General features: G+C 33.9%; 1 protein-coding gene across 1 annotated transcript; it reads right to left on the bottom strand.

Annotated features, from left to right (window-relative positions):
- Positions 1-2,718: 2,718 nt before the first annotated feature.
- Positions 2,719-16,435, bottom strand: LOC123541932 (sushi, von Willebrand factor type A, EGF and pentraxin domain-containing protein 1-like). The gene is made up of 5 exons (XM_053531252.1): positions 16,006-16,435; positions 6,759-6,846; positions 5,889-6,056; positions 5,373-5,546; positions 2,719-2,753 (listed from the first exon to the last, which is right to left on the bottom strand). Exons 1-5 carry the CDS (start codon positions 16,336-16,338, stop codon positions 2,719-2,721), a joined length of 798 nt encoding a protein of 265 aa, XP_053387227.1. The 5' UTR covers positions 16,339-16,435.
- Positions 16,436-22,305: the final 5,870 nt, after the last annotated feature.

The following is a 22,305-nucleotide window of genomic DNA, read 5'->3' as shown; positions in this document are numbered from 1 at the left end:
TGAGTGCTCACCAATAACAACTGTATTCATAAAACGTGTTAAATAAACTACTGAAAATTTAAAGGAACTTGACGACACAGGCATATTAGCCGGCAATAAAGGTCACTTATGTCATCTTTATTTTTCTTCACTTTCAGCTGTTTATCTTACAACAAGAGAGAGTGTCTTAAAATGGTGAACTGCCTGTACATAACTATGGTGTACAATTAAGGTAGAAAGTCAGTTTTGAATGCGTGCACATTTCAAAATATACGTGTGCATATAAAAATGTACGTGCAAGTGTAAGTATATATGAACGTGCGCGTATATATCAAAACCTCGCGTATGGCCATATATGCAAGCACGCATTTATATGTGTGAACCTATAATTGCATAATAGATTTACAGGTCCATGCGTATTTGTACAAGCATCTAGAATCCAGCCGGCGTGCATAAAATTATATGCGTACAATTTTAAATATATAGGTAAAGCGTATATATACGAGCACCCAGAATTATTCATGAACGTCTTACATTATAGTCTACGTATATATTTTCGCGTACACTTGTAAATATCATATGGGTATATCTTTATATATAAATTCTAGTGCAGCTAGAATGTGTGTGCATGCGTCAATACATACGTCCACGCGTATACATGTACTTTTAAACGTACATGAGTAAATATCTAGGTGTACGCATACACGGACATGCACGCGTAAATTTATACCTGCATGCATACTAATAATTGCACGTATATTTACACGCGCAGGTCCATACAAGCGTGCACCTACATATTTACGCGCACACGTATAAAAATCACACGCTAACGTATAAATTTACGCGTTCACTTATAAATATATACGGCTGTGACTAAAAACTGATCTGGTGCGCCTGTGATATATTACAGACTCCGGTATATTATATAAATATTGCATTCCTGAGAGGGTGATATGAAAAATGTTCAGAGAGATATATGAATATTGACCGAGTCTATATTCATATTTCGAGGGGTGAACATTTTTCATATCACCCTCTCAGGAATGCAATATTTATTTTATTATACCGAAAGATTATGAGGGTCAAAGCATTTACTGGAAAATCAACATAGTAATTTATTTAACATTAAAAGGCAATTACATGTACTTACCTAATAATGCAGACAGAATTAAAGAGTCTTTACTTGTTAGCACTTATAATTTGTGGCGACTTTGCCGTGTAATAAGACTTTCTTGATAGATTTGCGTCCATCAGTAGCGTTCGAAAAACGGCGATAACTTTCTTTTTTTTCTGAACGAAACATATAAGTGTGAGCACTCATTTTCTTAGTTAGATCATTTCCAAACTTATTGTGGTAGTTTCGATTCAATATCTGATGAAAAACTGTTTTCGAAATATTTTGCACGTAGCATAAAAAAAGAAAATTCGGCCGTGTTCGCACATGCAAGAGCAGCAGAAAAGGGTAATTTAATCCTAAAGTATAATTATATAAGCGCCTCGTCTGAAAATTAATCGACTCACCCTTTTTATCAATGCAAAAGTATCAATCTCTCAACGGGTGATATGAAAAAATAATATCACATGCGCAGAAAAACAAAATAACGCTGTTGCGCAATTGATATGAAATTATGGATCATATCACCTGAGCAGAAATTGAAAATAACGATTTTGCGCATGTGATATAAAATCACTGGAGAATATTATATATCATTCAAGTTAAACTAATGGGAAATTTGCATTGGACATTTATGTGAGGTATAATAAACCGGATTATCTAAATTTAAACTAGAAATATCTTAAATGTATAAATTTTTAACCATGGTAATACTAACCCTAATGTTAAGTCAGTATATTATGCATGTTAAACACTAATTGCGTGCGGACATGCAAACAAATGCATTATTTTGCCGTGCGCTCCAATTGATAATCATTCTGGGCACGCGCAGAACGGCTGCACTAGATCTGTAACGAGAAACATCTAATATATACACGCGCAGATCCATATAAGCGTGCACATACATGTATGAAATATACAAGTGGATGTATATACACAAATGTATTTACGTGTGCACGCATATATCAAATACGAACTCAAAGCAGACTTTCGTCACATCATACATAACTTTGCACTGTTCAAAACGGGTGTTAATTATTTTCCTGAAAGGTTTATGCGACAACACTTTTGCTAATGCGCTATTCCAAGTGTGAATATATTGGACCGCGCATGCGTGTATGGAAATAAATTTATACAAAGCAAACAGCATTCCATCCACGACCTACTATATATACTCTTAATACAAGCAATAACATGGAAGAAATAAAACAATATTTAAAGTAAACAAAAGGCCATATAATGACCATGTTTATTTTTGACTGGTTGAAAACAGGTGTATTTACGTACATGTACCTTTATAGAAAGACATATGATTCTATGTAGTTTGCAACAAGAAGAATTAATTCATTAAAGTGAATAAGATGCGAGTTATACGTGATTTGTCACGGAGGGACTGACGGACCCTGAATTGAATTTACTGCCAAAAAGATACGTATGAATTGAATTTACTGCCAAAAAGATACGTATGAATTGAATTTACTGCCAAAATGATACGTATGAATTGAATTTACTGCCAAAATGATACGTATGAATTGAATTTACTGCCAAAATGATAAGTATGCTTAAAACTTAGTCAAGCGATATACCTACGATGTTTAATTTAACATAAACTTTAACGATGACTTTTACTTGCCGTGGTGGGGAAGCCTGAACGATTCAGCTAAAATACAAAGAAAACGTTATAATTGATTATTTGGAAAAGGAATCGACACTTGTATGAAAGTGAATAAAATTATATTACATTTATTTCGCATGTTAAAATGTAAAAAAGGTTGTGACAAGGCGCATCTAATAACTGTATTCTCAAGAGACTTTGAAAGAAGAGTTACCAGTGGGCATTATCATCTTGACACTTCGTGCAACTACCAAATCGGAGCTGAATTATTAAAACCAGGTAAAACTAAAATGTAAAATCGTAGCGGATAATTTGAAAAACTAAGAATAAGTTTATATTGTTGTCATAACATTGTTTTATATATCCTGACTATACATGGTATTTGGGAACGTAATGTTATTAATTCCTTAAGGTACCATTATATATATCTGATATCTTCGAACTTTCTTTTGTTGGGATCTTGGAACGATCATAGATGATCATAGATCATCAATAAAAGAATATAACAAACCAGGTTATTCGAGGTTTATATAATATATATTTATTTATTCATTTATCCATTATGCAAATGTTACTACTGCAGGGATACCTTTCAAACTCAGTTTGAAGGACTTACAATTTCAAAAATGTACCACTGATTTCAATTTATACCAATAAAAAGTATTGATAACGGCATAGAGATTGTATAAAGACCGTATATACATGTATGCCACTTTGTTCTTCATTGATATATGCTGACGAGCACTGACAAGTATGTATATGTATCTGCTTATTTAATAACAGGAAACATACAAAATCATATTTAAATTTTAGTGTGACATGTCGTGCATAAACTGAGATGGTAATATCAGGAAATCGTTAACAAAGACATTGTTCATATACCTCATCTCTATAGAAAACTAGAATGTGTCTGTAGGACACAGGGTGTGCTTTCCCCCCCCCCCCCCCCCCCCCCCCTTCCCCCTGGTACATTTGACATTTGTCACACATAAGGGGAAATAATTCAAATGTTTGCAGTCTTAATGAAGTATAGCCTCAACAAACCTTTTTTTAAAAAGGATTCATTATTCTAGGCCATATTATTTTTGAACTATGAGCATCACAAACAAAAAATCAACTATTTTGACTATTTCAAGTGCCATAACTTTGTAATAAATGCCAAGATTCTCAGGAAGAATGCCAAGTGTGCAAGGACACATCAAGATAAAGACCCAAGCAAGGTTTCATAAATTTACATCAAATACTTTTTGAGCTAGGCAAATAATTAGGTGAAAATGTGCAATTCTTTTTACTATTTCAGGGGCCATAACTTGAAAAATAGGGGGTGGAGCCAGCCAAAAAGATAAGAGATATGCAAGTTTATATCATGATAAAGACTTATGCAAGTTTTCAATCATTTATATTAAATACGTTTTGAACTAGGTGCATCACAAGGTAAAATGTGCATTTTTTGACTATTTCAGGGGACATAACTCTGAAAATAGGGGGTGGACCAAAATGAAAAATAAGAGGTGCGCAAGTTCATATCATGATTAAGACTCATGCAAGGTTTCATGAATCTATATCAAACACTTTTTGAGCTAGGCGTGTCACAAGGTGAAAATGTGCATTTTTGACTATTTCAGGAGCCATGTCTCTGAAAATATGGGGCGGAGCCAGAAAAATAAGAGGTGCTCAAGTTCATATCATGATAAAGACTCTTGCAAGGTTTCATCAATTTATATCAAATACTTTTTGAGCTAAACGCGTCACAAAGTGAAAATGTGCATTTTTGACTATTTCATGGACCATAACTCAGAAAATAGGGGGAGGAGCCAGACGAAAAATAGGAGATGCGCAAGTTCATATCATGATAAAGACTTATGAAAGGTTTCATCAATTTATATCAAATACTTTTTGAGCTAAATGCGTTACAAAACAAAAATGTGCATTTTTGACTATTTTATGGGCCATAACTCAGAAAATAGGGGGAGGAGCCAGACGAAAAATAGGAGGTGCGCAAGTTCATATCATGATAAAGACTTATGAAAGGTTTCATCAATTTATATCAAATACTTTTGAGCTAGGCGTGTCACAAGGTGAAAGTGTGAAGTTTTTACTGTTTCAGGGGCCATAACTCAGAAAATAGGGCGCGAAGTCAAACGAAAAGTAGAAGGTGATTAAAACTCATGCAAGGTTTCATGAATCTACATCAAACACGTTTTGAACTAGGCGTGTCACAAGATGAAAATATGCATTTTTGACTATTTCAGGGGCCATGATTAAGACTCATGCAAGGTTTCATAAATTTATATCAAATACTTTTTGAGCTAGGCGCGTTACGAACTTCGGACGGACGAACGGACGCACGCACGGACATGACCAAATCTATATGCCCCCACCACTCATGGGGGGGGGGGGGGGGGGGGGGGGGGGGGGGGGGGGGGGGGCACAACAATGGCAGGCCTGCAACTGCTGATAATTTAGCTTTAGTTTTGTAACATTTATTAAGCCTCGAATTTGTTTCTTTTTTTATCATTTAATATCAGTTGTATCAATAAGCGTTAGTTTTGTATCATTTAACGTAAGTACATGTAGTATCATTTAGCGAAGTTGTATCATTTAGCGTTCCAATAGGGTAATCCGTAAGACAACAAGCTGTCACCAAGTAATAAGGAAAAATACCTATTTTCACGCATGATGCTGGTTCCCATTTCTCGGATAGCTGACAATGGATAATTGTTTTATTAGGCTTGTAACCTGCATCACAGTTCACAGAAGCAAGGTCTTGGTACAAAGTCTTGCCAGGGTACCTGAGTACTATCTCGCCATTTTCTATTGTTGGTACGTTTCCACATTCTGTGTATTTTTGAAAGACTGTTTTATGTTCTAACTATAACACTGTTTCTCGTTTTAAAAATATATTGTTTTCTGCTTATATTCTTTAGTAAATATCAGACGTTAAAGTCAACTTTCTGCAGTAAAATAATCTCTTTAACGTTTCACTGGATACATTTTGTTAGAAGGAAATATCTATGTTAATAACATATTATATTGGTGATAATGGTCGAACAATTTGAAACAGAAAATCAGACTGGCATGATGTTTTCTGCACAATTGTTATACTAACAGTATGACTTTGTTTCACTTCCCTTATATCAAATATATGATAAAAACAGTATGACATTCGTAAGTTTTTACCTTTCTTTTCGCAAATGGTATTCTCCCACTTTCCGTTTAGCTGGCATTTGACAGATTTCTGATCTGTATGGAAGCCTTTATGACAGTATACGGATGCACTGTCGTTGTATTTGTCAGAAGGGTTAAGCTTTGTCCACCCATTTTGCACAATAGGGTGTCCTCCGCAAGCTGTAAAAAGACATACATTTTAACATAGATAGTCTCTACACATCATAAGGAGGACGTGTGTTTTTCATTTAAAACTTTGAAAATAACTATCTTCAAATGCAGTTTTAATCGGAACATGTTAAACAGTTTAAGGAGATCTTTAAGGTGAATGGAACCCCAACGCAACCATGCAAATTAGCATATTCGGTTTGATGAAGAAGTAATCACTCACGACTTTTGTGTATTTCTTTCTATGGGTCATATTGTGACATTTTGAGTGCGAAATATGTGGGTTTGTTTGTTTCCTTTGGTATATCAATCTCAGAAATTGAATATAAATGAAGCAATCACTGTTTTTTTAAATATGAAATTCCTCCACATGTCTAAAAATGAAATTGCTTACATTTAAAAATGGTACATACTCGATACTCACATACTCCATAAAATGACGTTTTTAGTACTTTGCTTACGGCCAGGCCAAACCAGATGCCATCAGGTACCGTAAGTACAAAAATGTGTTGGTGACTATGTGTTGATTACTTGTAAAGTAAATACTGTATTATCACTGGACAACAAGATAAGAGTATATTTTCTGTAACAGTCAAAACATATACTTACAACATTTAAAAGTTCAGCTTCTGTAAAGTATGTCTAATGTCCCTTTTCGAAATTAAGATCAATATAATGCTTCTTTAACGCTACGTTTCTAAGATAATGACTTACTGATGTCTATGCATAGATGATTGTTCTTATCATGAACGCATCTTTGGTTTTCAAAGCATGGTCGATTTCCACACTTGCCTGCCATATTCTGAAATTTGACATTTAAAATTAGTGTAATCCGAATTTATTTATTAAGCGATTTATTTAATTAGTATATTAACATATATTGTTAGATTTATAATGTTCAAACTTAATGATTTAATGAAGTATAATGTTTTGCTGGGGTAGACTGAAATGGATTGAACCGTAGCAATTTATTGCATGATCCATGTAATTAAATGTCATATGTTTGTTTGTCTCTACCCCTTTAAGTTATATGAAATACATGACCATATTAAATGGCAAGAGAAGCCTAACAATAAGTTGATTTTATATGAAAGCCATCCATAAACATTTCATAACGCTGAAAAAAGAAATAAAATCGGACCACTATTGAAAAAGATATGGCAGTTTGAAAGTTTAAAAAATGGCTGATCATGGAGGTAGAACATTTTAGTGTGTTAAGGTATAAGTCATCATTACAACAGGGATATTCATGGTGTGGTGACTTCATCCAAGAAAGTCCACTACGTCAAATGGTAACCCATACCCAATTTTTAACAAGGCGTGTAAATACCAAAAACTGGCGAGCTATAATCAAAAATGGAGTCCATGATAGCCGCCATAAAATGAAAAGGCTGTTTTCATAGAAATTAAGGTTTTCTTCATTCTCTTTTCATGAAAGAAACTGCTGACATGCATTGTTTCGTAGAATTATTGCGAAACGTCTTTCATGAATTAAGGATTAACTTGCTACATTTAAAGGTAAAGAAATATGTCACTATGTCCAATTCCTGCTAAAAATACAAATTTTATCCATTAATTATCACCAGACCTAATTTGTAGTTTTGAAAATTAGAAGTTAAAAATCCTTTTGAAAGAACTAAAAATATGACAAAAAAACATTTTCTTATACAAAGAATGACAAGCATTGATGTTTTACAGTAAACCTATTGTTAAAGTTACTCATATAAAAGTTACATTCTGCGCATTACAAGCAAATAAACAGAAAAGTATTCGAAGAAACAGATACATGTTAATACATTTGTGTCACATTCTTCTTAAAGTTATGCAGGTATAAAAAACAACATTTATGTCAGTTTGTAGTTCTGGTCTATGTTTTGTATTCCCCCAAGGAATATAAACCAAATATGTAGCTATTCTGATGTTCTGACCTCATAATGGATAAAAATTTTACCAAAGCAAGACGTTGCGCCGTTTTTGTCAAGCCTCCAATATTACCAAAGCAAGATGTGACACTGTTTTTGTCAAGCCTCATATATAACGAAGAAAAGATGTGACACCGTTTTTGTGAAGACTGTAATATTACCAAAGCAAGACTTGATATTGTTTTCGTCAAGACTCAAATATTACAAAGGCAAAAAGTGAATCTATTTTCTTAAGCATCCAATATCACTAAGGCAAGACGTTGCACCGTTTTTGTCATGCCTTCAATATTACCTAGGCAACATGTGACACCGTGTTTTCAAGCCTCCTATATTACCGAGGCAAGGCGTGGCACTGTTTTAATTAAGGTTCCAATATTAACAAATTAAGACGGGGCACCGTTTTTCTCAAGCCTAGGAAAATGTGATACTGGTTTGTCAAACCTCAGATAGTACCAAGGCAAGATTTGACACCATTTTTGTCAAATCTCCAATATTACAAGTACGAAAATCAATTAAGAAACATCCGCAGACGTATTCATATGGCGGTGCACATGAAACCTTCAATGATATACTGGCGTGTAATTCCATGAAAAGCGGCGTATGGTCCCCAGTTAAAATACTAGTAATGGGTTTGCTCTAAACGAGAAAACAATGGGCAGAACTAAACAAACTGGAATTTAGAAAGGGGATCTGAGGTTATTGAGCCTGCATATCACAGGAACTGCCAAAAGAAAAAATTAAAAAGCAGGCACCATATCCAAAGGGTGATGATACAATACCCAAAGCTATGAAAGCGGGAGTATTGTAACCACCCAGGCCAAAATGTTCAAGCTGATAAACTAAACAGTACCAATGACATGACATCAAAATCGTGCTTAACGATCTGAGAAGATCGAAATATAACAGCCCTGTATGTACGGGGGAGACTTTTTACGGCCGCCACCCGACACAAACAACGCTGCTGTGAAAATAAAAAAGAAAAAGTAGAAACTCAACAGGTCGGTCAACACGACAAAAACGAAAATGTTGCAGGCTCGGTTGATTGAGCCTGTTCATGGACGGTAGTGGAAATGCATGCTACCGTCCATGCCCACTAGCCCCGGGTTGAGCAAAACTAAACATTTACACATGGTACAAGTACGAAAATCAATTAACAAACATTCGCAGATGTATTCATACGGCGGTGCACTTGGAACCTTCAATGATACACTGACGTGTAATTCCATAAAAAGCGGCTTATGGTCCTCAGTTAAAATAATGGGTTTGCCCTAAACGAGAAAGCAAGGCATGACGTGATATGGTTCTTCTCAAGCCTCTAATATTACCAAGGAAAGATATGACACTGTTTAAGTCAAGCCTCCAATATTACCAAGGCAAGACGTGGTACTATTTTTGTAAAGCCTCCAATATCACAAAGGCAAGAGATGGCACGATTTTTGTCAAGCCTCCAATATGACTAAGGCAAGAAGTGATTCTGTGAATGTCAAATCTCCAATATTACCAAGGCAAGATGTGACACATTTTTCTTCAAGCCTGAAATATTAACAAGACAAGACGTAACACTGTTTTTTTTTTTGTTTTTTTTTCAAACCTCCAATATAAACAAGGGAAGATTTGGAACAATTTTTGTCAAGCCTCCAGTATATCAAAGGTTGAACGTGACACTGTTTTTGTCTGGCCTCATATCATCAAGGCTAGACGTTACACTGTTTTCGTCAAGCTTCCAAAATCACCAAGGCAGGACATGCCACCGTTTTCGTCAAGCATCCAATATTACCAAGGCAATACGTGACATCGCTTTTGTCAAGCCTCCAATATTACCATGGCAAGGCGTTTTTTCAATCATCCAATATTACCAAGGCAAGACTTGGCACCGTCTTTGTCAAGACTCCAATATTACCAAGGCAAGACGTGACATCGTTTTTGTCAAGCCTCCAATATTATCAAGGCAAGATGTGACATGGTTTTTCTCAGGCCTCTAACATTACAAAGACAATAAGTGACATCGTTTTTGTCAAGCGTTCAATATTACAAAGGCAAAATGCGTTACTGCTTTTGTTTAGCCTACACTGTTACCAGGACAATGTTTGGCACCGTTTATGTCTAGCCTCCAATATTACCAAGACAAGACTAGACTCTTTTGTCAAGCCTCCTTATCACCAAGTGACACTGTTCCAATATTACCAAAGCAAGTTGTAGCACTGTTTCTGTCAAGCCTTAAATATTAGAAAGGCAAGACGTGGCACCGTTTTTGTCAAACCTCCAATATTAACAAGACAAGATGTTAAATGGTTCTTCTCCTGACTGTAATATTACCATGGCAAGCTGTGAAAATGTTTTTGTCCAGCCTCCAATATTAACAATGCAAGACGTGACACTGTTTTTGTCAAGCCTCCAATATTTCCAAGGCGAGACGTTGCACCGTTTTTGTCAAGTCTCCGACATTACCAAGGCAACACGTTACACTGTTTTTATCAAGCCTGCAATATTAACAAGGCAAGACGTAAAACCGTTCTTGTCAAGCCTCCGTTATAACCAAGGCAAGACGTGGCACTGTTTTTGTCAATAGTCCGAAATTACCAAGGCAGGCATTGGTACTGTTTATGCCTAGCCTCCATATCAATGCAAGGCGTGAAACCGTTTTGAATGTTTTAAAGGCTAATTAAAGTCAGCTAAAATGCTCAAAAGACGAAAGCTCTTCATTTAGCGCAGTTACTGACACATATTCTTGCAATGTTTTTCTGTATACTTGATGTGTACAAACAAGGAGATTTTCGTAAACTCAAACTTTTCTGATATGCTCTTCCGGTTCCAGCGTAAACAAAAATGAACTCTTTCCGTAACAACTTTTATTTTTTCTAAATATGCTTCTTTATTGATATTTACATATTTCAATCAACATTAACTTCTGCACGTTTGATAAACCGGAAGTGATAGCGTAACGTCAGTTATCCAGAAAACGTAGAATAAGGCCTGGATCCGGTGTGCGGAAATTGAAGTCATGTTATTTATTTTATTACAATGACAGCATTACTCTCATTCTAAAATTAAGATATGGTATAAAAACATGTGATAACAAATTCAAAATAATGAATTAAAACCAGCTTGAAATGTGTGGATCACTTTAATCATGGACAGATATCTCAAAAACAAGCACACAGACCTATACATTTTATCACATCATGTTATAGGCCATATGTTTATTTACGACTGAGAGAAGCTTCATTAAAACCTACATCGTAGAAAAAATTCTATTCGCGAAAATGTTATGAAAATTGTGATCTTCCCATAGACTCCCATTATGAAAACTTGCGTAAGTCTTGCCAAAAATCAAGCACACGCCCTATCTTTTTTAAGCTGAACTTTCTACGTACATTATGAAATTTTGAATATTCAGAGTTTAATCAAAATCTACATTGTAGAAAAAATTGATCCGATGAGAACTACCTTAATGCCTGAAAATAAGAGACAGACATCATTTAATTTAGGAATGATACGTGGAAAGCCCAGCGCTTTTAGATAGCACGTATGACGTAAGTTCAATGTATGAAACAGTATTGAAAACAAATGGGAAAAATACCATGCAAATTGAATTTCGTCTACAGCTGACCTGCGGCCGCCATTTTGAAGGTCTTGATTAATAAGGCGCTTGGCCAAAGTGATTATTGTAAAGCGCTTATTGAGTAAGACTGGAAATGTTGACTTTTTGGAAAATTTACAACAGTATTTACGACAAACTAAACGTATGTATATGTATATTTTTGGGCAATTTTATCAAACCCGTCTCCGTTCTAATGTCATATGGTAAAATTTACTTGAAAAAAAGGACGAGCTACAAAACAAACTTGCTACATGACGTCATCGGCGTGAATGAAAACATTTCTGCGGTCCACTATTTATATGACATCTTGTTTCATATGCCATGTTGTTGTATTATATGTTGCATTGTTTGTTTTGTTTATATCAGATGCCCATAAGGGCATTGACTTCAAAATAAACCTGAAAACTTGAAAAAAATATACCTAACGGATATTGAATTATTTTGATTTATTCAAATTGAAATGTCCTTTCTTATTTACCTACCTACTTAACTTCATGCTTTTCACTGACAAACAGTATGGAAAATGCAGATCATACCAATGTCTAAGCAGTATCAAAATGCAAAAAGATTTATTCTTGAATTGCTATTCTAAGTATAAGACAATGGCAGTTGTATGGGGCACTGTTTACTATTTTTAGACCTTTTATATCAACAATAAAGATTTAAATGTCTACAGATTTTGTTGATAGCAAGAAAGGAGTCTTACACTTTATTCTACTGATTTTCCGATAGCAAGAAATTACTTAATCTGTTCTGGAGTCGCTCATAGGAATATGAAATTAGGTGCTACCTATGACACGGAAAGCTAATTAAGTTAAGCTTAATAAAGATGCAATTAATGAAAAACCCTGTTGTGGATTTAGTGGATAAAACAGTAAAATTTAATATGTCTGGATTATGTGCAGCAACAATGATAGCAGACTCGGTTTGATTTACTCGTTCATGGAAATGCTTCCAGTGTTTTCCGAGAATAATTTACTTCAAGCTTTCATCGAAATTGAGTTTAAATTCAAAAATACTTGAGTCGAAAACGGATGCTCTTTTCAGTAAAACAATAATAAACAAACACTTATATACTTTACTTTTATATAACATTATGCCTGTGGGACATACCAGATTGAATTATTCTTACTGTTTGCACTTTAGTTCTAATTTTACTTTAAGTAGTCCAGTTAATGCATTTTCACCAACTGCCGCTTTATGCAAAATAGAATATTTCGAATATGCTATTGTATTTGTATCATTTTCATCAATTGAAAAAATACCCCTAGTATTCGGCATCTGAATTTTGTACAGAAAAACCCAACATTCTATCATACAACTGCTGTTCTTGTCACTTTTCGCGGGTGTTTTAACAGACGAGAAAACGCAAATTAACATGGAGATTCTCGCGCTCAAGCTGCTGTTAAAACACCCTTATTATATATACACATTCTGTGGCAAAGCGTTAATGTATAACGGCCCAAAACCAGATAATGCAAAAGGAATTATATGACATCAACCTGAAACAAACAGCTCGGACATACCCGTGCATTTCATAGAAATTTATTGACGCTGAGGGACATACTGATTTAATACGTTTTATGCTAGAAAATCATTAACGCAGATTTATTTCATGATATAACATCTTTAGAATTCCTCGGGATACGTTGGTACCCTCGTCCTACCGGGTTTGGGTACCAACCAGTCCCTCGTGGATTCTGCAGATATCATAACACGAAAAAAACATGCGTTATCCTTACATCTGTTCTTGCAATTTTTTCTCATAGACCATTTGAGATATAGCTAAGTTTTAACTAAATAAGATACATTTTTTATTCATTTCTACGGGAAGATTATTCTTATTCACTTAATATGGACCTTTTATCAATATAATAATAATTATCAATTGTTCAAGCAGTAACTGCATTCTTTTCACTGATAAAGAGTTGGAAAAATGCAGATCATACAAATGTCCAAATAGTATCAGAATGCCAAAAGTTTTATTCTTGAATTGCTATTCTAAGTATAAGAAAATGGCAGTTTTATGGGGCGTTGTTAACTACTTTAGACCTTTTTTTATCAACAATAAAGTTTTCAATGTCTACAGATCTTCTTGATACCAAAAAGGAGTCTTCTACTTTATTCTACTGATTTTCCCATAGCAAGAAATTACTTAATCTGTTCTGGAGTCGCTCAATGACTTCATGTAACTAGTTGGTGATAAAACGATGTGCAGAGCACAAGAATCAGGTCTATATGTCAAAGGTCAAGGTTACAAACTGAGCTTTAAATATTCAAATCTGTCCGTTATTTTTCGTGTACTGAGCATAATTCAATAACCATTCAAAGTATTGTTTTTGAACTCAGCATATATGTAAGTAGCAATGTGACGAAGTGCAGAGCGCATTGACAGGGTCATCAAAGGCCAAGATCACAAATTTCGGTGAGTTCTATTACTTAGTTTTGAGAGCAATACTAACAAAGATATAGTATCATTGTCCCGCGTCGGGTGCAAAACTTCAAATGGAGAAAGAATTGATCTGTCATACTAAGAGTCTATTTCAGATATCTTTTTTTCCTACTTGCATCAACGATATCCTTTCCAGTGGTCATGACTTAAAATTAATTAGTTGAAATATGTTCTACTTACCCAACTCCTATTCAAAGCCCATGTATTACTTACAATCTAAACAATCTTTTTATACATAGTATATATTTCTTGGTATCAAAAATCATGTCTATATACGTGAAAGGCTTTCAGATTAAAAAAGATGATATAAAAGAAATTTCAAGATATTTTTTTTTAAATTAGGAAGCGTTTGTATTTCTTGATATCAAAAAATAAATAAATAAATAAAATGAATCAATTTCTACTATCAAGAAATTGATATTTTTTCATATGAGGGTGTAATTTTTGATGGTAATTATTATTATATTGTTAGAAGGTCCATATTTAGTGAATAACAGATGCAAGGATAACGAATGTTTTTTTTTCTCTTGTTATATTAACCCCCGAGGGATTGGTTGGAACCCATGCCCGGTAGGGCGAGGGTACCAAAGTATCCCGAGGAATTCTGAAGATGTTATATCATGAAATGAATATGCGTTAATGCATTTCTATGAAATGCACGGGAATGTCCTAGTTGTTAACTTACGTTTTCTCTTCTGTTAAAACACCCGCGAAAAGTGACCAGAACAGCAGTTTTATGATAGAATGTTTTGCCTGTATAAAATTCAGATGCCGAATTCTAAAGGATTTTTTTAATTAATGAAAGTGATACAAATATAATTGCATATTCGAAATATTCTATTTTGCATGAAGTAGCAGTTGGTGAAAATGCATTTATATGATAAGCGGACTTCTCAAAGTTAAATTAGAAAATAAAAATAAAGTGCAATCAGTCAGAAAAATTTAATCCGGTATGTCCTACAGACATAATGTTATATTAAAGTAAATTATTTAAGTGTTTGTTTATTGTTTTACCGAAAAGACCATCCATTTTCGGCTTAAGTATTTTTAAGTTTAAACTCAATTTCGATGAAAGCTTGAAGTGAATTTCTCTCGTGGTAGCCTCCTGAAAACACTGGTAGCATGTGGGTTTTTGCACATTTGATTACCTTCCATGAACGAGTAAATCAAGCCGAGTCTGCTTAATATTCAATCTTACTGTTTTATCCGCTAAAACCATAAAAGGGCTTAACTTAACTTACTGTCCGCGTCATAGGTAGCACCTTATTTCATATAATTTAAAAATAAATTGCCCCAGGAATGCTACAGAATATTAGTCTAACGTATATATATGAAGCATTCACAGGTTATCGAAGTAAAAATATTTTTAACAATACCTTGTCGGTATAGGACTAGGGTTTGATCTGTTCTAAATAATCCCGTCTTAAAACTGATGACTTTTTCTTAAAATGAATTTCTGTCGAACAATAACTGTTAAATCGTGGAACTACTTTCTTACATACGCAGTGAAATATTACAGATATGTATAGCCACAGCAATTGCATTATCGTATTAAGATAATTTCACAAGTGCCAAGCAAATAAATCATTCTCACTAGATTTCCATTGTCACATTTTAGGTTTAAAATAAGTAAATATCTAAATAAAAAACATAGAAAACCTTCCTTCGGAAGAGCAGAACGAAATCGATGCGAAGTAAAAGATAAAAAGTTCCATATAATTTCTATAGTTACGACCTTATTCTTCTGAGCAGTCGAAATGTGTACTGGACACTGATTTGTATCCTAGTAAAGGTTTTTTACCTCAGTATGGCTATCCTACAAAAAATCATTGAGCTTGTCTAGTTTTAACCGCTTAATATTTCAGCTAATCAAAGAAAAGAGAAGATAATAGCGTTTTAAATTCATCATCAAGTAAGAAAGCAAGTTGGGACTAAAAAGATACATTTTTCGAAAGTAGTGTATAAAAAATAAAATATTATCCATACCTTTGGCCACTCTCCTATATCTGAGAATATGGCACCTGCTTTGTCTTTAAAGACCGCTCCTGGAGAATCCCCGGTCACGTTATTCAGTTTGCAAGAACGCTCCTTTCTATGAAAGTCGAATGATTTACAAAGTTTGTAATAGAAGCAATGTCTCGCGCAGTCGTGAAGGTCATTCACCTCCGGTTCTAGAATTGCATGTCCAATTAATCTTTTATTCAGATTTTTCTTACTTATCTGAAAAGTCTTACATGAGTTTTTGGTGCAAGTATCGCCACAATCACTAAGTACTACACACAACATTATAACAAACAGTTTTGGAAATATTCCTGACATAATTTACAATCTGACGTCTATTTAATTATTATTAATTTACAGTCAGTATTTAGTCGGCGTCTCTACTATTCCTATATGACACAAACCCCTTTCTGCTATGCACTCTTATGCTGACTGGAAGAGATTTTGATTTATAAAACACTCTTTACCTGTTCAATATTTTGAATGCATCGCTGCACATTCAACAGTTAGTTATCCACATAAAATTTACATATTAAATAATACTGTCTGATATGAAATCAATATTTAAAATGCATTTTTGTAATATTTAGACGTTTCCTCTCAGATACAATATTGTTTGTCCTAGTATTTAGTGTTATGTTGAATTTCAGAAAAAAGCCATATGCGTTGCACATGACCAAAATAAAATAAGCTAAGATACTTGATCATAGAAACCCTTTTGAGCTCTTCTATACATATCAGCTGAGCTAAGATCAGATTTAGAGGATATCACTTTGCTTCATTGCAAGATCGAAATATATTTCACCTGGTGAACACCATATACAATATTTTCAAGAGCAGTACAGCACATGAATACAGCAACTTGTAAGCTGTATTCAAAGTCTACCATATACAAGAGTATGTTTCTAAGGTCTATACTAATGGAAAAATCAAATCAAAGCACTGAGAGGACTGGTGTGGGCAGCGGTTGGCAGGTTCTGGTAATGGGAATAAACAGTTAGCTGTAAGGGATATTATTTCATGTGCTAATTAATATCTATGTGAAGTTTGGTGATTCTAGTTAAATTACTGTTGATTAATGAGCATTTTCAACTTTCTTTTTTACTAAAAAAAGCTGTCAGGCTAATTGGTAATTTCGTGAGGATTGGTTATTCTTGCTCAAACTCTTTTTGAACTATAAGCATTTTGATTTTTTTACCAAGTTAATTGGGAAACGCTCTGCTTTTACTGAGATATGGGGGTAACAGTAAATTTGATCAAAGGTCATGCACTAATTGATAAGTATGTGATGTTTGGAGGTTCTATTATACCAAGAGCTCGTAGAACACGAAATGCCCCACTTGATGCATTCAGTAATCATCTGCTTGTCACAATCAACCACTTTTTTAATTTTCATGTGTTGAGGCACAAGCGTTCGCGAATTATTTTAGGCAACCTTATAGATATTTAGGATCACTGTGACATTAATCGTTGACATACTAATCTCAAAATCAATAAGAATCATTTGCTGGTCATAACCAACCTGCCGATCAACTTTCTTGATCCTAGGCCCAAGGGTTCTAGAGTTATCATCCGGAAACCGATTGGTCTACAGACCGACTTCATCAAACAATATACTCACCCTTCTTCGAAGGGGTGGGACATAATTATTTTCAAATTATATGCAAAGGCCAGGATTGTGCTAATTAAGCAAATTGATTTAGTAATAAAAGATCAGGATCGGCAAATCCATGAATCACACTTGCGATTCATGTTTAAATTGCCAATCCTATTCTGTCATTCATTTCGCTAGTCCGGCTACCGACTAGATAATCTTTTTTTTTAATATGTTATATAGTCTGACTTCATCAGTTTTGGCTCTTATTTCCTGTGTTTTGAGAAGACAAGGCACATAATTATACAAAATTTGAATAGCCTCAGGAGTTATCTCCTGTGAGCAAAACACAAGGTCTGAACACACTCTATCATTCAGCATGAACTCCAAAAATAGCAGATTCAAACGATTTCTTAAAATAACATTATACTTCCTTTGCTTTTGTTAACAAAATTATATATTATGGGCTGCACACATTTTTAGATCAGCTTCTTGGTCATTCTGTTCACTAGACAGAACAACTGAGACATCATCTAAGGATCGTTCTCCCTGACTATATGCGGACAATATTTTTCAATGCAAAAGTATAGGGTGTTCTGACAAATTATTATGAAGATCAAGTAGAAAATGTGGTCTCTAGAGCGTTAACAAGGTTCTTCTATGACCTACATATAGTGCCTCAAATAATCCAGCTTCAAACTTGATCTAGATTTCATAAAAAAAAATTCCGACAAAGTTGAATCAAGATGAGGCCTAAAATGTAGTTGATAGTGTCAAGAAGGTTTTGCCATTATCTGACAAAGTGATATTTTTTTTACCTCAAATGATCCAGTTAAGTTACAATAGCTAATATTAAGCATTTTGTGTTTAGGTGAGTTAAAACAAAATTCCATTTGACATTTTCGGGTGCCAAATCATAAAAAGTGCAGCATCAAGTTATACATGTACTTCAATTTATTATACATGTACTTGAACATACTGACAAAAATAAATCTCTGTATCTCTATTTTCATAGAAAATCTCACTGAAATTGAGAGAGCTAATTAGTCGCTAAGATTATATGGGCTGGTCCATGATCAAACCTGTATTAGTGATAAAAATCAGAATTGAGATAACACAATAGTCATGAAGAAAATTCTTTTATGTTTAATAAGTTTAAAATCCGAAAATTATTTCACTATTTCAAAGGCTATAATGCTTTTAATTAAGTCACCGAAGGCACTTTGAGACATGACATTAAGAACGTCTTGAAAGCAGTATGACGTCGTCGTGCAGGACGTCAAGACATTAATGCAACAAATTATGCGTATCACTTACTAAATATTATTTGTTTGAATATTTAGGATCAGTTTGAAATGATTTTACTGGAAAATAAATTTACCGTACATTTTTGGTTTTGGAATTCCCGTTTCCACGACAACATAAAAAACATTTGTGTGTAAACTACGATGGAATTTGATTTGTCTTAGTTAACTGTGTTACAATATACTTGTTTTTAGTCTCTGCATGAACATAAGAAAAACAGTAATCTTCCAGTATTTTAGACTATTTATTATGCAATAATTATAATATGTCACTAATACAGGTTTTCTCATTTTGATGCTGGATGATGAAATTTTGCACATCTAAGGAAGCTGGGGCTGTCGATGGAGTGTTTGATCACTCCAATGTTGACGAATCATTTACTAACAACAGCAATATGGTGAAAAGTATCAAAATTAAACAGAAATTATAAAGGAGACATAATTTATGAAGTATTGGTGCAAGATTTATGGCCCTTGTGTCATATGATGTGCATGGTGATGTGGAACAACAATCTTAAGATAGAATCAAATCCATTTGGTAATAATAGAGATAGAGTGAAAGTGCATCAAAACTTTAACATAAATTTTCACTATAAAGGGACATAATTCATAAATCATTGTTACCAGAATTATGGTCCTTGTGCCAAATGATGCGAGTGATGATGTGGAAATATTATTTTAAGTTTGTCACTGATAAAAGGTGTTGATGGAAGTATATCTGGCTCCAGGGTGACTGTTAATGCGTTACCAGGCTCTGTAACGAGGAATTGCACAACTGTTACCTGACAGATATTTCCATCTGTACCTTTAACTAAAGATACAACGATACTCTTTTTCTTATAAACTGTATTGTTAATAAATAAATACAAAATGAAATAGAATACTTTTCTTTCAAGCACTTTTTCGTTTTAGTAGCATATAAGTTCAGACTTCCATTCATTTACAGCACAAGAGTTATTTTACACTCTAGGGTGTTAGTTAATTTTTTTTCCAGCACCAACAACATTTTGGGAAAATCTTGTCTCGCGTGCAAGAAAGACATTTATTCATATTCCTTTTGTAGGGTGTTTTCATACTTGCATATCATTTCAAAATTTCATTATGCTCAACTGCTATTCGAAGCCATATCAAAGGCTAGGTTAAATTTGAATTTGTTTACCCGTATTTAAAGACCAAATGTCTCGTTTTCGTGCCATAGCTTCCGGAAGGCATGCTGTTAAATTTTTATTGTTTTTAATCTGCACATTTGTGTACGCAGCACAACACATTTGTATATACGCATTGTACAATGCACTAGAGAAGGATTTTGTACAGAATTGGAAGAACGGGAAAGATGAGAAAGCACTACTTTCATTTTTACTTTTAAATTGTATTTCAAATGGCAAATTAAAAAGATGTCTTCATTTCCTTTTTATCATCTTAGCAGAGCTGACATCTTCCTACCTGATAAATGACTACAGTGACATATAGTTGCAACTATGTAACCAACTTGGTCAATGTCTGTGAAAATTATAATTTTGGTATTCTATGTTACCAGTTGTCAAAATATAACTTCATTTTCAGATGAGTAAAAAAATGTAATAATTATAGAAAATATAGGCCAATTCAGACTACCGGTTCTTTTACTGTAGTGACAGTCTAGAAAACTGGCATAGTTTGTTTTGGAATTTTTGTCTTTACCATTAGGCATTAAAAATGTCTCAATCAGTGTTTTTATTTACGGGAATATGGACCAATTATCGCTTCTTAATACAACAAAGGTGGTAAAAAGTCACATTATGATTCTTTTTCAAAGGGACCAGTTGACTTTATACCAGTGCTAGGGCTGGTCAGCCTGATGTCAATTTAATATGACTGGGTGGGATATCATATCACGTGTCTATGGACTTAAAATGGACGTGGTTGTAAAAATCTAACAAGGTCATTATCAGGATTTTAACCTGGGGTCTGAAACATTTGATAACATATACTACATGTCACAAAGAAAAGAAAGAGCAGTATTAATCATTATTAATCGACATGAGTTTACAATGTCAATTATAAAATTTATTTGTTTTATTTATCAATATTTTGTGACTTGAAAGACAAAAATACAAAATAACATTTAAGAAACTACATATTTAGTATTGTTTTGGTTAAAATGACTTTTTTAATTTCTTATGCAGTGTCCCTACTTTTACAGTTTTTTAGTTTGTAACTAATGTGGCCTGTCAATTATGTTTTTTAATTTCTTATGGAAAACCTCTTGAAATTGAAATAAACATACAGGTGATAATACCCGGAGGCAATAGATATCGACACCGCAATGCCGGTCACCCGTTACCAATATCATATAGCTGTTGTCTCCCCTGATATCGATTTTCTGCCATATCGGTCATGAGGTCAATTCTTCCTCATGTTTCTTCATGCAAAGCATGTATAAATACCATCATGGAAATACAGATGAATACAGTTATTTTGTGGCGTGTCTTTAAAGACCTAGATAAAACTGTATCATGACAGACACACTATTGACAATGTATCTGAACTTGAAAAAAACGACCTTTCGTTTCTATTTTTTTATGACATTTAGTTTTACTGTGAATCATATTAATAACATAAACAAATGCAGACTATATTGAGTTTCCATTTATGTATCCAAATAGACAGATTTAATGCACATGTATTTATGAAGCCAATTTGTGTTTCTGTTTGCCAGTCTTTTATTAAATTAAGTTATTGTTTAAGGAATCTGTAGCTTTAGTGTTGGTGTCTTACAAAACTATTTACATGATATTTTATCGAAAACCGTTTCGCTAAGTATAGAAAAAAACTACAGAAAAAAACCGATGAAATCCTGAGTTTCACGAGTTTTCTCGAGGTTCTCGAGATTTTCAATGTTATCAGTTATAATTATGTTCCTGTTATATATCCTAATATATTTTGAAACTACCTACTTCTTTATTCAATTTCAGTACAAGTCTGCATTTCTATTTTGTATTTATTTTGTTTCATGTTGTCGAGCATATTCACATTGCTTCAAACCATGGTACTTAATAACGGTGTTTGATTTAAGCCTGAATTTATGGATTGCATTAAAATTTCAAAGGTTTGTGCTGGTTAGTGTTAAATTATTCATTAGATAAACATGCTCTTGATGATTTTAATTGATTTACTGAATACAATGCGACGATTCCGATTGAAAATTTAAAACAATATTAACTAAATATTGACAGATTAAGTAAGATAACTTCTGTAGTTCATAGTTATCACCTTCTGCTAAAGTAAGACATCGTTTTGTTTGTTTCAATTTAGATTAACATGATGCGCAGTAAATTGTATATTATTCTCAACAGAGTCAACATGTTTGATTAATTTTTCTGTCTGTCTTGTATTTTGTGTGGCGTA

This window comes from Mercenaria mercenaria, chromosome 19, assembly GCF_021730395.1.
Source record: "Mercenaria mercenaria strain notata chromosome 19, MADL_Memer_1, whole genome shotgun sequence".
NCBI lineage: Eukaryota > Metazoa > Mollusca > Bivalvia > Venerida > Veneridae > Mercenaria > Mercenaria mercenaria.
Note: the sequence above shows the minus strand (reverse complement) of the source record. Positions and strands in the feature narration are given on the sequence as shown.